The sequence below is a fragment of the Mustelus asterias genome, chromosome 13 (assembly GCF_964213995.1).
Source record: "Mustelus asterias chromosome 13, sMusAst1.hap1.1, whole genome shotgun sequence".
Taxonomy (NCBI): domain Eukaryota; kingdom Metazoa; phylum Chordata; class Chondrichthyes; order Carcharhiniformes; family Triakidae; genus Mustelus; species Mustelus asterias.
The window spans coordinates 107,065,019-107,079,991 of NC_135813.1; the positions used below are offsets into that span (position 1 = coordinate 107,065,019).

The 14,973-nt window shown below is 41.0% G+C and overlaps 1 protein-coding gene across 2 annotated transcripts in view; it reads right to left on the reverse strand.

Annotated features, from left to right (window-relative positions):
- Window positions 1-14,973, reverse strand: part of LOC144502996 (sarcoplasmic/endoplasmic reticulum calcium ATPase 2) — a 99,286-nt gene that overhangs the window by 18,921 nt on the left and 65,392 nt on the right. For both annotated transcript variants that reach the window (XM_078227465.1, XM_078227464.1), the window contains exons 10-15: window positions 13,125-13,227; window positions 12,201-12,332; window positions 11,985-12,110; window positions 11,331-11,549; window positions 6,850-7,185; window positions 4,224-4,444 (exon numbers count right to left, since the gene is read on the reverse strand). In XM_078227465.1, the coding sequence (XP_078083591.1) occupies window positions 4,224-4,444; window positions 6,850-7,185; window positions 11,331-11,549; window positions 11,985-12,110; window positions 12,201-12,332; window positions 13,125-13,227 (1,137 nt within the window). The remainder of the gene's footprint in view (window positions 1-4,223; window positions 4,445-6,849; window positions 7,186-11,330; window positions 11,550-11,984; window positions 12,111-12,200; window positions 12,333-13,124; window positions 13,228-14,973) is intronic.

The following is a 14,973-nucleotide window of genomic DNA, read 5'->3' on the forward strand; positions in this document are numbered from 1 at the left end:
ATCCCTGCAGCACGCCACTAGTTACCATCTGCCAACCAAACAAGCACCCATTTATTCCGACTCTCTGCTTCCTGTCGGATAGCCAATCCCCAATCCACTCTAACACCCTACCCCCAACTCCGTGACCCCCAATCTTCTTCAGCAACCTTTTGTGAGGCACCTTATCAAACGCCTTTTGGAAATCCAAAAACACCGCATCCACCGGTTCCCCTCCGTCAACCACACTAGTCACATCTTCATAAAAATCCAACAAGTTCGTCAAGCACGACTTTCCCCTCATGAATCCATGCTGCGTCTGCTTAATCGAACCATTCTTATCCAGATAGCCTGCTATTTCTTCTTTAATGATGGATTCCAGCATTTTCCCAACTACAGACGTTAAGCTAACCGGCCTGTAGTTACCCGCCTTTTGTCTATTTCCTTTTTTAAACGGCGGCATAACATTAGCCGTATTCCAATCTGCCGGCACTACTCCAGAATCCAACGAATTTTGATAAATAACCACTAACGCATCCACTATTACCTCTGACATTTCTTTCAGTACCCTGGGATGCATTCCATCCGGGCCGGGGGACTTGTCCACCTTCAGTCCCATTTGTCTACCAAGCACTGCCTCCCTGGTAACATTAATTGTATTGAGAACCTCTCCTCCTACCAACCCTCTTATCGTTAGTATTCGGTAAACTATTTGTGTCTTCCACCGTGAAGACCGACACAAAAAACGTATTTAAAGTTTCAGCCATTTCCTCATTTCCAACTATTAAATCCCCCCTCTCGTCCTCCAAGGGTCCAACATTCACTCTTGCCACTCTATTCCTTTTTATATATTTGTAAAAGCTTTTACTATCATTTTTTATATTTAGAGCTAGCCTAGCTTCATAACCTATCTTTCCTTTCTTTATCGCTTTCTTAGTCGTTCTTTGTTGTTTCTTAAAGTTTTCCCAATCTTCCGATTCTCCACTATTTTTGGCCACTCTGTACGCATCGGGCTTTAATTTAATACTCTCCTTAATTTCCTTCGTTATCCACGGCTGGTTATCCCTTTTCTTACAGCCCTTCTTTATCACCAGAATATATTGTTGCTGAGTACTGCAAAGGATCTCCTTAAAAGTCCTCCACTGTTCCTCAGCTGTCCTACCTACCAGTCTGCTCTCCCAGTCCACCTTAGCCAATTCAGCCCTCATCCTATCGTACTTCCCTCTGTTCAAACAGAGGACACTGGTATGGGACCCTACTTTCTCCTCTTCCATTTGTATCAGAAATTCGACCATATTGTAATCACTTGACCCAAGAGGGTCCTTCACAAGAACATCCTTAATTCTACCTACCTCATTACACATTACCAGATCTAAGATAACTCGTTTCCTCGTCGGTTCTGTGACATACTGTTCAAGGTAACTATCCCGACAGCATTCTACTCTTCCTCCATCCCACCCCTTCCAACTTGAGTCAGCCAATCAATATGCAGGTTGAAGTCCCCATTCAATGCATGAATTTTTAAATAGTAGGGTTGCACTCCAATGTTGCTATTTACACATACAAAAGCAAAAAGTAAAGAGGGTAGCTCTTAATTTCTTGGCGTAACTCACCATTGTTTTGACTTGGAGATTTGGCTCATTGTATACTGTAGGATTGACCTGCTGCCATAATCTTCTGGACAGTATTCAAGTAATTAAATATTAACATTTTTAGTATTGACATTTTCATGGCATGTAGAGTATGGGGTTTTGTGCAAGTGCCACTTTTAGAAGGGAGATGGGGAATGAAATATGGTTCTCTTAAAATTGCTTCCTTGAGCTATTTTTATAGTATCGTCAACTATTGACACATTGTGGTGTTGCCACTGCTGAGCAAGACCAATGAAAATTCCAGATTCAGCAACTTGAGAAAAAACTTTAATCTTTTAAACAAAGGTTTTTTCCCCCATTGCAGCCCTTTTTGTTTTATCAATGTTGCCAAGGAAATTCTGATTTATGATCCCATTGTTTCCTTGCAGATGGGTATACTACTTTCCTTTCTGGTTTTTGATATAGTCATATTTTGTGCTGTGGATTGGGTCCAGATTTGACCCCTCACTTGATTTCTGACCTTTGTTTTTGTGGATGCCAGATGGGTGTGAAATAAATGTCCCTGTATTATATACAAAGATTTGTTCAATGTTTTCTATTCGTAGTCTACCAGACTTAAGCCAATAGCACTTTGTTCCTTCCCAGTAACGGACTGTACATAATGGACAGCATTTAATGCAATGCCTCACAGTGGGTACACTGGTGGACGGGCAGATGTGTGTGTGTGTGTCTGTGTGCGTATATATATAAATAAAATATATATATATATATATAAAATATATATGTGCGTGCGTGATATATATATATAAATATACACACACACATATATATTACACACGTGCGCGCGTATATGCGTGTGTTCCCTCCACCCATATTATCTGTACCTTTTAAGACCTGGCTGGCTGTAGAGATTTGCATTCTAATTAGTATTTTGTAACTTGATTTCTGTGTCTGTGTACTGTTGGAGAACAGATAACTACTCCATCTGACGAAGGGGCATCGCTCCGAAAACTTATGGTATTTGCTACCAAATAAACCTGTTGGACTTTAACCTGGTGTTGTGAGACTTCTTACGAAGCTACTCCCCACCAGCGTTTTCTGACTTTTGCTATTCCTAATTTCCACCCATATTGGTGCCACAGATGATCTTGGGGCTTTATCCTCTCTCACTAACACCCCCTTGTCATCATTTACTCCCCCTCCTTTACCATTCCATCTTTCTGAAAAGTGCCACTAGTTATCTATATTATTTGTGAACTAGTAATCTATTTTTATTGAACAAAACTTTAATTCCTGCATTTACCTTATTCACCAAATGTGCAATGTGTGTTGAACTGTCCCACTCTACTCGTCTTTACCCACATTGCTGGACTGTTCTGGTGCTTTTACCAGGCATTTGAATTTTAGCAATAGGATCTCAAATGGGACTTTGTCAATGAGACTAAAGATAACATATTTGTCAGACCCTCAAAGTAGTTTAAGTGGTTTGTTAAGTAAGACCTTCCTCTTTTAGTCTATGCTGGTTTTATTAATCCATTACAGCTCCTGTATTGGTTGGCACTATTTTAGACAGAGGTAGTGGAGGCGATTGAGAGGCGGAAGCCAAATGAGTGTCAGTGTACATGTACAAATGGACAGCGCTTCCAGATGATGTCATCGGGAGGGAACAGGTAGAGCAAGAATGAGTGGGAGTGGGGGGACATTGGGGAACACCAGTGATAATGGCGCAAGTGGGAAGACAAGTCTTTTAAGGTGAGCCTCTGGTTATGACTGGATAAATAAGAATGGAACTAGGAGAGTGTAGCCCCATCCCACTGGACAACAGTAGGAACCTTTTGGTGGAGGATAGTGAGATAAATCATGTCAAAAGTTGATAGACAGGCAGAGAAGGATAAAGAAAGATAGTTCACCACTATCAGCCATTTTTGTGATTTGACAAGGGCCACTTTGGTATTGTGGAAGGGACGCAAACCTGTGCAATGGACAAAGGATTACGCTATTATAAAGCCATTTCTCAACTTAAATGATCACAGAACTAAGCGAAGTTCTGTCAACCCAATCATAGGAAGGTGATTTAGTGCCCTTGTAACCAGGAACAAACACCAAAGAGAATGCAATACTATCAGAATATCAATTATCTCAACAATTTGAAGTTGGCTTGTTTTCATTGGGAAAGCGGAATCTTTTGATGTGATCCAAAGTTTTTAAGGTTGTGAAGCAAACTAAAAATTCAGCTGGGAAAGATATGACAAATAGTTCAAGTACTAAGCAACAAAAATAAAGTTAAAATAAAATTAAGTTGTGAAGTAGGCCATCTAAGAAGGGCACTGAACAAAATTATAGAAATAAGCTCAACACAGCGAGCTGTGTATCTGTAAGGAAGAGGATAAAATATATGTTGAGAAGCCAGCCTGGTGGGATTGTTATTGGGCTTCTTGGGCCTAGTGGCCTTTGCCATTTAAGGTTCTACGCTCCATCCAGTACCCACCAATTGAAAGAATAAGTTTTGTGATTTCAGTAGAAATGCATAAGCAAAGTTCACAATAGCATTAAAATGGTGCACAAATTTAATTTTCTAAGATCGAGATGTATCAACTGAACAAGAAATGATTAAATCAGAAGTGGGAATGACTGCATACAAGCAGGACCTCTTACCAGACTACTTCACCAACATTGGAAGAGATGAGGTAGCGAATAAATTGTTTCATGTTGTTGTAGATAGCACGGCCTTCCTCCACCGCTGCTACAATCGTGGAAAAGTTGTCGTCAGCTAGGACCATTTCCGAGGCAGATTTTGCTACAGCGGTTCCAGATCCCATGGCAATTCCAATTTCTGCCTTCTTGAGGGCAGGAGCATCATTCACACCATCACCGGTCTAAAGACCAGGGAAAAAAAAAGATACAAGGTGAAAGCCATACTTGGTACATGAAAGTGGTTGAAAACTTTTTTGCAATGCAATACATATTTCATAATATACATATGGAGAGGATGTTTCCATGAGTAGGAAAAACTAGAACCAGAGGACAACCTCAGTCTAAAAGGGACGATCCTTTAAAATAGAGATGAGGAGGAATTTCTTCAGCCAGTGAGTGGTGAATCTGTGGAACTCTTTGCCGCAGAAGGATGTGGAGGCCAGGTCATTTAGTGTCTTTAAGACAGAGATAGATAGGTCCTTGATTAATAAGGGGATCAGGGGTTATGGGAAAAGGCAGGAGAATGGGGATGAGAAAAATATCAGCCATGATTGAATGGCAGAGCAGACTCGATGGGCCGAGTGGCCTAATTCCGCTCCTATGTCTTAAGGTCTTATATTAACTGCTTGAAAATTTCAAGTTAGCACCCAAAAGACAAAGTTGATTATTTGAACCAACGATGTTCCTTTTTTGAATCATGATGTGGAGATGCCAACGCCGGCATCTCCACATCATGATTATTTGAAGGCAGCTACTGGTGCAAAATATCTGAGCAAACAGGATATGGAAATAAATCACATATTATTGCCTTTATTTCAATTAGGCCAGAGATGCGTTGTAACAACGAAAATAATTCTGTAACAAGTAAAAGATTTAGACAATTTATTGACACATAACAAATTTTATCACTGAATTTCAGAGGTAATTATTAAATTTATTTCTTTGCCAGTTGATTTAGATAGATATCTCACAATTTTAAGAAACAGAAGGAAGATTTAATTGTACTGCTGATAGACTGGGTAATACTAAAAACACGAGATATTTAAAATTGGATTTTTTTTTTCAGTGGACAATCAATCCTTTACATTTGTTTAACACCAAGGCAGCAGGTTTAGAATCAACCTCATGGAGACCAGCTGTCAGATGCTAAGTGGTCAATTACCAAGGAGTGGGAGGCACAAGGATGGGTGTGCCAAACAAGCATTCGCTTTCCTTTTGACCGAATGCCTTAATTGCACCTCAGTGCCCGAGGAAGGAGTTATTTTAGTGGCCAGGTGTCCCAAAAATATGTTCTAGGAAGCTGATGCAGAAATACTTTTCTGCATTTGGCATACGACTAACAGTGACCAACTGCACTATTTTTCAAGCATATTTATTTGTGTGTCAATAAATTAATGTTTCAATCACAATTAAACACCAGCAGGTTGCAATATTTCCAACCTCCACAACCCTCCAAAGGCAACTGAAGAGCTGAGGAACAGAGAAAATATCTAAAACAGACAATTATGTGCTTGACAGGTAATTCTGGTGCAGGAAGCTAACCGATAGGCTTTAACATAAAAACATTGCACAATGAAATACCTCTAAAAAGAGCAATTACTTGAAATGCAGCAGATATTTCACCCTATAGTGTTGTTTCAAAGAATTGATTGCAAGTGCTAGTTATTTTACCAAGGGGGCTTCAGAACTGAACCCTTTATTGCCTTTACACAATACCTGAAAATCTGGAATCGGTGCTTAGCGATCAGGAATGGGAACTTTGGCCAAATTTCTCTTCCCTAATCACATGGCACTGGAGCCAACACCTGCTGTGACATGCTAACCATACACAGGCCAAGGATCCTCCTAGTCTTTGTGGCTCACTCAATTAGCTGAGTCATTAGAAAGCACATGAACTAATAATGTCACATTGAGTAAATACACTGATACATCATTGTGAAGCAGCCAACACATTCTGAATATTACTTTAGTGTATATAAAGATATATTTTGCTGAAAGCTGCTTTGCATTGGCCAGTTTTTGCTCAGCAATGCATATTTAAGGGAAGGAAAAACATACTTTATTTTTATGATAAAGCCTAATAACTTGCAGTTTAATGGGAAAATCATCAATTGTGGTTGGGTTAGCACTGCTGCCTCAGCGCCAGGGACCCAGGTTCAATTCCCAGCTTGGGTGACTGTCTGTGCAGAGTCTGCATGTTCTCCCTATGGGATTCCTCAGAGTGCTCCGGTTTCCTCCCACAGTCCAAAAGACGCGCTGGTTAGGTGTATTGGCCATGCTAAATTCTCCCTCAGTGTAACCTGAACAAGTGTCAGAGTGTGGCAACCAGGGGATCTTCACAGTAACTTCATTGCTGTGTTAATGTAAGCCTACTTGTGACATTAATAAATAAACCTCGTTTAAAATTATTTCTCCTATCCATGAACACAGTGCCATTTAAGTGTTTGACAACAAGGAAAACATTGACCCATGGAACCAGAGCAGAAATCATCTTTGTCAGAACTCCCAAAAGGAGTTCAGAAAAACCCACAGAAATAATTAACACATGATTAGAGCAAAAAGTACGTCAAGAACAAGCTGTCCCTACCATGGCTGTGATTTCATCAAACGCTTGCAAAAACTCCACAATCTTAGACTTGTGAGATGGCTCTACACGAGCAAAACAGCGGGCAGTCAAACAAGCTTCTCTTTGTTCCCCTGGAGCAAGTTCATCAAATTCGCGGCCAGTGAAAGCTTTTTTAGAGACATCTTCCCGTTCTCCAAATATACCAATACGACGGCAAATGGCTACAGCGGTGCCCTTATTATCACCGGTGATCATGATTACACGGATGCCAGCATATCTGCACATCTTAATTGAAGCAGCTACCTCTGTCCGTGGTGGGTCAAGCATGCCAACACACCCCACAAACGTCAGGCCAACCTGGAATGGGAGACAGTATTATCACTTTAAAAAACATTCTGCAACATTTCTCAAGAAATTACCAACAGCACATATTAATACGTTAGAAGTTTTACATGTTCAAACTAAGGGAATATTTTTACAAATATACTTCTAACTCCTGCTGTAGGCACACTAAGGTTAACTGGATTCCCAAACTGTTTCTAGCTCAAAATCCTAACTTAATGCAATGGCATTGTTGAACTTGTCTGATAGGGCCTGACTTGTGTAACTGCACCATTAAATAAAAATCAAAGAGATCTCAGCTGGTCCTGTCCTGTGAGAATGTGGTCTGATGAGTGTTGCTAGCTGGTTTTTTTGAGTTGAGAGTGCCCTGGATGAATTTGCTCCTGCCCAAGCAGGGGGCAACTATAAGACCTGATTACTTCCCGGTGGCCAATGAATTGAGCAATTTTGTGACAGTGAAAATGTGGGGGAAGTGAGGCGAGCTGAGTAGCTCTCACGGAGCGGCCACAGACACATGGCCCCCTTCTGTGCTAACTATTCTAGGATTCTGCGATCAACTGAAATGCATTCATTTGATACAAAAGGATTTAATTACCTCTAAAGTTAAACACTTTTAAATCTGTTCGTTACACAAAATTAGAATTCTACAAAGCAACAAGGGCAAAGAAAGGTTAAAAAGGTTACAAAGGAACACCTTCAGCTTGGCAGACATTGGCAGGTTTACTGCATGTAAAACTGTTTTACCGCAACTCATTTTGCTGTAAATCTTCTGACATCAGTGCAGTGAAATCCACCAGTGTTTATTTTGGTTGGAGATGTCTGGCACACAGAACCCCATCACCATACTCAAACCAAGAAAGCTATACAGGTAGAAATCCTAATTGTTCAATATGGATTACACTTTCTGTCCCGATAGGATGATACCACATTAACGCAGAACCAGAGAGTTTAGAGGACAGGTTGGCAGAAGCCAAGCGTCTGGAACGTTTAAGTGTAAGACATAGTCTTGGAATCTAAGCAACCAGGACCAGACCATTCAGCAGAACGGGGCACTTAAATGATCCAATGCTCATCAAGCAAGGACCACTCCAATACTAACATCGGTGCAGTGATTTGAAAAATATTTGGGGAGGGTGTTGGTGGACATATGAAATTGATGTTGTAAAATAGATTAGTAACAATTCAAAATGCTTTAACCGATTGCTTTATACTGTACTGTATGTAGTGTTGAATGGGAAGAGTCCCACCCCCAAATGATGGATCAGCAGCAGCACCCTGAACAATTACAGAACTGCCCAACTTGAACAGTTCCAACTTTATTGCTTGACTTATCATCATGGAATCATCTTAACTTCAAAGAGACTGTTTAATTTTCCATCACAGGTATCCATGGTAGATGGTCATTAATTTGTGATCAGACGTTTGAAAAAGTGCAGATCTGAGATTTTGCCAAGTTGGTACAAGATACCAGAAGTTCCTTAAGTGGTACAGTGAGCAACACAACTTAACATAAAATGCATCCATTAACCTCAAGACCACAACAATCAATACACACCCAGGTAACAATCAATACACACCCAGGTAAAGTGGATGGTAGTTCCACTAGGTGGAAGTATGGAGTTTTAGCAGAAACTGTAAGTCAATCACGGTAACCATTAAACCATGATTACACAACCAACCAGTCTCTTCATAACCAGCTGCCAGATAACACGCTATCATAAACTCTCAAGACTTTCCGAATCAACTCTGCAATTGACACCTACTTTAAAAGTGATGGATGACTACTCTTTAAACACAATTTGTTGCATGCCATCTGGACATTCTAAGCATCCAAACCCTAGAACCTGTCACCAAATACTTTGCTAAAGTTTTGTGCTGACTTCAAGATCTCCAAAATTAAAACAGTCTGACTCAATGACATAGGTCAGTCAGCCAGAGTCCTTCCTCCATACAGGCAAGTGTGAGGTGCTGCACCGTGGGAGATCAAACATTGAAAGTATACAGATAGTGACAGATAAGTGCGAGGTGATTCATTTTGGTAGGACTAATTTAAATGTGGATTACAGGGTCAAAGGTAGGGTTCTGAGGAATGTGGAGGAAGAGAGAGATCTTGGGGTTCATATCCACAGATCTCTGAAGGTTGCCACTCAAGTGGATAGAGCTGTGAAGGCCTATAGTGTGTTAGCGTTTATTAACAGGGGGTTGGAGTTTAAGAGCCGTGGGGTTGTGCTGCAACTGTACAGGACCTTGGTGAGACCACATTTGGAATAGTGTGCGCAGTTCTGGTCACCTCACTATAATAAGGATATGGAAGCACTGGAAAGAGTGCAAAGACGATTTACCAGGATGCTGCCTGGTTTGGAGGGTAGGACTTATGAGCAAAGGTTGAGGGAGCTAGGGCTTTTCTCTTTAGAGCGGAGGAGGTTGAGAGGTGACTTAATAGAGGTTGATAAGATGATGAGGGGGATAGAGTGGACATTCAGAGACTATTTCCTTGGGTGGATGTAGCTGTTACTAGGGGGCATAACTATAAGGTTCATGGTGGAAGATATAGGAGGGATGTCCGAGGTAGGTTCTTTACGGAGAGTGGTTGGGGTGTGGAATGGACTGCCTGCTGTGATAGTGGAGTCGGACACTTTAGGAACTTTCAAGCGGTTATTGGATAGGCACATGGAGCACACCAGAACGATAGGGAGTGGGATAGTTTGATCTTGGTTTCGGAAAAGGTTCGGCACAACATCGTGGGCCGAAGGGCCTGTACTGTGCTGTACTGTTCTATGTTCTATCCTGAACACAGGGATCTTGGGGTTCAAGTCCATAGCTCCCCGAAAGTGGCCACATAAGTAGATAGGGTGGCAAAGGCAGTGTATGGCATGCTTGCCTTTATTGGTTGGGACATTGAGCACAAAGGTCAGGATGTCATGTTGCAGCTTTATAAAACTTTGGTTAGGCTAAATTTAGAGAACTGCGTTCAATTCTGGTCGCCACATTACAGGAAGGATGTGGAGGCTTTGTAGAGGGTACAGAAGAGGTTTACCAGGATGCTGCCTGGATTAGAGGGTATGAGCTATAAGGAGAGGCTGGACAAACTAGGCTTGTTTTCTCTGGAGCGGCGGAGGCTGAGGGGAGACCTGATAGAAATCTATAAAATTATGAGGGGCACAGATAGGGTTGACAGTCAGAATCTTTTCCCCAGATTGAAATATCTAATACTAGGGGGCACGCACTTAAGGTGAGGGGGGAGGGGAAGGTCAAAGGAGATGCGAGGGGCAATTAAAAAAAAAAAACAGAATGGTAGGTGTCTGGAACATGCTTCCGGGGCGGTGGTGCAGGCAATATAATAGGGGTGTTTAAGAGGCTTTTAGATAAGCACATAAATATGGAAAGAATAGAGGGATATGGACCAAGGGCAGGCAGAAGGAATCAGATTAATTTAGCATCATGTTCAGCACAATACTGTGGGCCAAAGGGCCTGTTCCTGTGCTGTACCTTTCTATGTTCTATACATCAGTTTCCTTTCTAGCCACAAAATTACCATCTAGTTTGACCCTAGAGCATAGACAGTGGCCAAAGAGCTTGTCTATTGAAAGGCTGGGAAATCTGAGCCATGGAGAATTGTTTAGACACATCTTATAATCTGATGGTAGACGTTGGCTTTTCTCATCTTTCTCTCAGTTGTCTTCAATAACTGCCAAATGCCCTACACCCTTTCCTGTGTGGTTCCACGGACCTGGTGTCCAACATCTAATACAACCTCCAGGTACCAGAGTATTTTACACTAATAAGGCACATGTCCATTATATCTCCCAATCATGCCATTGAGATCTAAACTGTACAAATCATATCTCACTTACCAGCCAACTAGTTAATGAAGCACATTAGATTCTCAGACAAGTCGACAAATAGCACAATGTCATGTTTTTTTTAAAAAAGGGGGGTGTTGGAATTCTTTCAGGAATGCATGGAACAAACACTATTGAATGCTTGAAAATGATGCAAGAGAATGTGTGTGTTATGAAGTGGACTTGCCCTCATGTTCCAACTAGGATATATTTGACTGCCAACCCATTATAAAAGACAGCATTTACTTTTTAAACAGCAGTTACCCGTGTAAAGTTTACATCAGCATATTAAGGCTCTTTCTTGTGCCCGAGACTAACCTCATAATTAATGAAGTTTGATGATTCTTCCAGGTTCATATCTTCTTTTTTGATAGGGTTATCATGTGTAGCCAGTGCCAAGCAGCGCAGAGTGTCTCTCCCACTACCCCATTCTTTGATAATAGTCAAAATCTTCTCTTTGATAGGTGCTGAGAGGGGTACTTTATTGGTTCCGATTCGAACATACGTGCACCTGTCAATCACACCCTCAGGGGCACCCTATTGAAATGAAGCAAACCATAGTTACAGTATCTTTATCACATCTTGACCACACATGACCCCATGGTGCTTTGGGAATCTTGATGGTACTTTGGGAATCTGCACTCTGATAATGGATTTATTTCAGCAAACCAGTTCAAAGCATGGATTTGGTAAACTCAATTCTCAGCCTGCTCAACATTAATTCAATCCATTAGAGGTTAATCATTGACAGGAGATAACGGTTGGGGACACAAAACACACTCAGCCAGGGTCTGCCCCAAACCATTGCTAGGACAGTACATTGCTGGAAAACAGTGAAATGTTTATGGCACTACTCAGGAATATACTTACCAATCTATATCCCCAAGTACAAAATGCTACTTTCTCCAATGTCAAACCACAAAAGATGAACAGTAGCCATGGAGAACAAAATGAAATGCATTGACTTTTTACCTTAATGAACATCTTGTTGCCAATAGATGAACGAGTGGGTTTATTAGGAGAACAGTACACAGACATTGACTTCCGGTCTCTGGAGAACTCCAAAGTGAACTCTTTCTTCATTAATTGCTTGATGACCTAGAGAAACAACATGTTTTATGCTAAATTTCCTATTTAATATTTCCTTAATTAGAGCAAATTGCTTCAGCATTCTAAAAAAACACTTACAGTACAGCAAGCATTGGCTCGCTCAATCTTGGGTAGAGTCTTCACATCTGTGTCAAACACATTCATTTTTTCAGCCAAGCAACAGAGGGCAGTCTCCGTGGCTTCCCCAACTTTCTCATACACACCTTTAGTCTGAAAATGAGTATTAAAATTATTAGCAGAGACCAGAAACACATTCTTTGAATAATTTCTGACATCACTAGACATGGCAACCCGGGTACTTCATCCATTGTTCATGTAACAAGTTGCAACCAATTCTCAGAAAGTCAAAGCCAAAGCCACATTGAAATTTTAAATTATAATGCAGCACAATGTGTTCCAAGTTAGCAGAAAAACATTTAAGTGAGATTTATTGTTCAGTTACAAATACCAAAGAGATGCATTTGGATCACAACACTAGAATACTCAATATTGACTGGGAACTAGCTCCAAGTTTAGCCAGACTTTTGAAGGGTGGAAATTTTCACCATCTCACCTCACCACTATATTCATTTTTTCTTTATTTTATGAGATATCATCTTCCATCTTTGCACACATCAAATCACAGCAGTTACACCATTATCAAAACTAAGCATAAATGATGAACCTTTGCTATAAACAAACAAAATACTAACCTGCTCTCTGCAACTTCCTCCCAGAAAAAAAATTAACCACTACTTAAAACCGAATCTGCCCCCAATGCCGATCCCCCTCCAGCCATTAAATAACAGCCACCCACCCTTCCCAGTGTCCTGATGACCCATTTCCTCCACCACTGTCTTCCCTTTCACCTTCCTCTTCCCCACAACCCATCCTCTTCCTGCATCTGCTCTCTCCCACAGTTCCACCTCCGACCTTTGAACCCTGCTTGACATATACTTGATCTTGTCTCCCATTTACAGCATAAGAAAACTGATGAGCAATTATATATTTGATGATTCATACCTCGTTATAATCCAAAGAGGAATCATTGCAAAGTGCACAGATGGTTGCCAGTTCAACAAGACCATCATAGTCCGAACACTTCACTGTTTTGTTATCCAATTCTCTGAAAGACAGAAGTTAAACATAACTAAAAATTTCAGGCCAGAATATTCTGTTGCATGAAGGAATCACTTGTAGGAAGTCCAAGCGACAATTGCCTCAGGCGAGACTCAGTTTCACAAATTTGAATTTTTATTTTGGAAACCGGTTGTGATTTGCAAGGCATTATTCCTGCTGTGGGATCATGTTATTGTACTACCACTTACGCAGCTGGAGGGGATCTCACTGGCGTCTGAGTTGGGTTAACATTTCTGCTTCAGCTTCTGAAGCAGCAGCACTGCAATCCAGGTACTGGCACTGCAGCGCTGCTGAAGGTGGCAGTCACACTGCTCCAGTTAATGATATGCAAGCTATGCCCCAGTTATCAGAGCCATTTGGTGCAATATCAGGCACTTTGGGCAGCAGTGGGTACACCGCCTTGATTGCACCACTCAATATTGATGACAAAGAGTTCAAACGCACGCACAACAATTAAACCAGAGATCAAATAGTAACCTGGCCCTTGAATTCCAAAACAACATTTTTTTAAAAACTGATATTACTTTTAAAAGTCAAAAATGCACCGGTCAGTGGAACATCAGCTGTTAAAAGCCAAAACTCTTCAACCTGCAACGATCAATAATCATAGAATCCCTACCATACTGAAAGAGGCCATTTGTCCCATCGAGCATGCACCGAAAACAATCCCACCTAAGCCCTATTCCCATAACCCACGCATATTCCCTGCTAATCTCCCTGACACTAAGGGGCAATTGAGCATGGCCAATCAACCTAACCCACACATCTTTGGACTGTGCATATGTGGACTTTGGACTAATGCATATTTTTATTTAGACATTTCCCCCTCATTAGCCAATGAAAATGTACTGCTCTAGGTGTGTAAAGTGTAGATGCTGTAGATCACATCTGCATTGGTAATTGTTATTAAAGTTCACATGACCAGAATTATTTCATTCAAACTTCTAACATAACAAAGCATTCCGAGAGAGCAGGGTTTGAACACACAGCTCATATTTAACTTTTCATTCTTGAAAGTAATTTTTAATGCTGTATTTATTTAACACTTAGCACTGAAATAGAAAATATCAAATAAGATTCAAACAATTAATTTTAAAAACTAACATAAAAAAGGAAGAAATCCGGCATGTCCGTGACGACTCTCACCAACCTTTATAGATGTACCATAGAAAGCATTCTTTCTGGTTATATCACAGCTTGATATGGCTCCCGTTCAGTCCAAGACCGCAAAAAATTACAAGGGGTCGTGAACGAAGCCCAGTCTATCACACAAACCAGCCTCCCACCCATTGACACTGTCCAGCCTTCCCGCTGCCCCGGAAAAGCAGCCAGCATAATTAAGGACCCCTTGAATCCCGGACATTCTCTCTTCCACCTTCTTCCGTCAGGAAAAAGATACAAAAGTCTGAGGACACATACCAACCGACTCAAAAACAGCTTCTTCCCTGCTACCGTCAGACTTTTGAATGGACTTACCTTAAGTTGATCTTTTACCACGTCCTAGCTATGACTGTAACATTACATTCTGCACCCTCTCCTTTCTTTCCCAATGAATGGTATGCTTTGTCTGTATAGCACGCAAGAAACAATACTTTTCACTGTATACTAATACATGTGACAATAATAAGTCAAATCAAATCCTCACTGTTCAAGATTTATGAATTGACATTAGGATGTTCTGGAAAAGGTGCAGAGATCTATCTGTCCACTCTTTAATATTGTTCCCTGTATA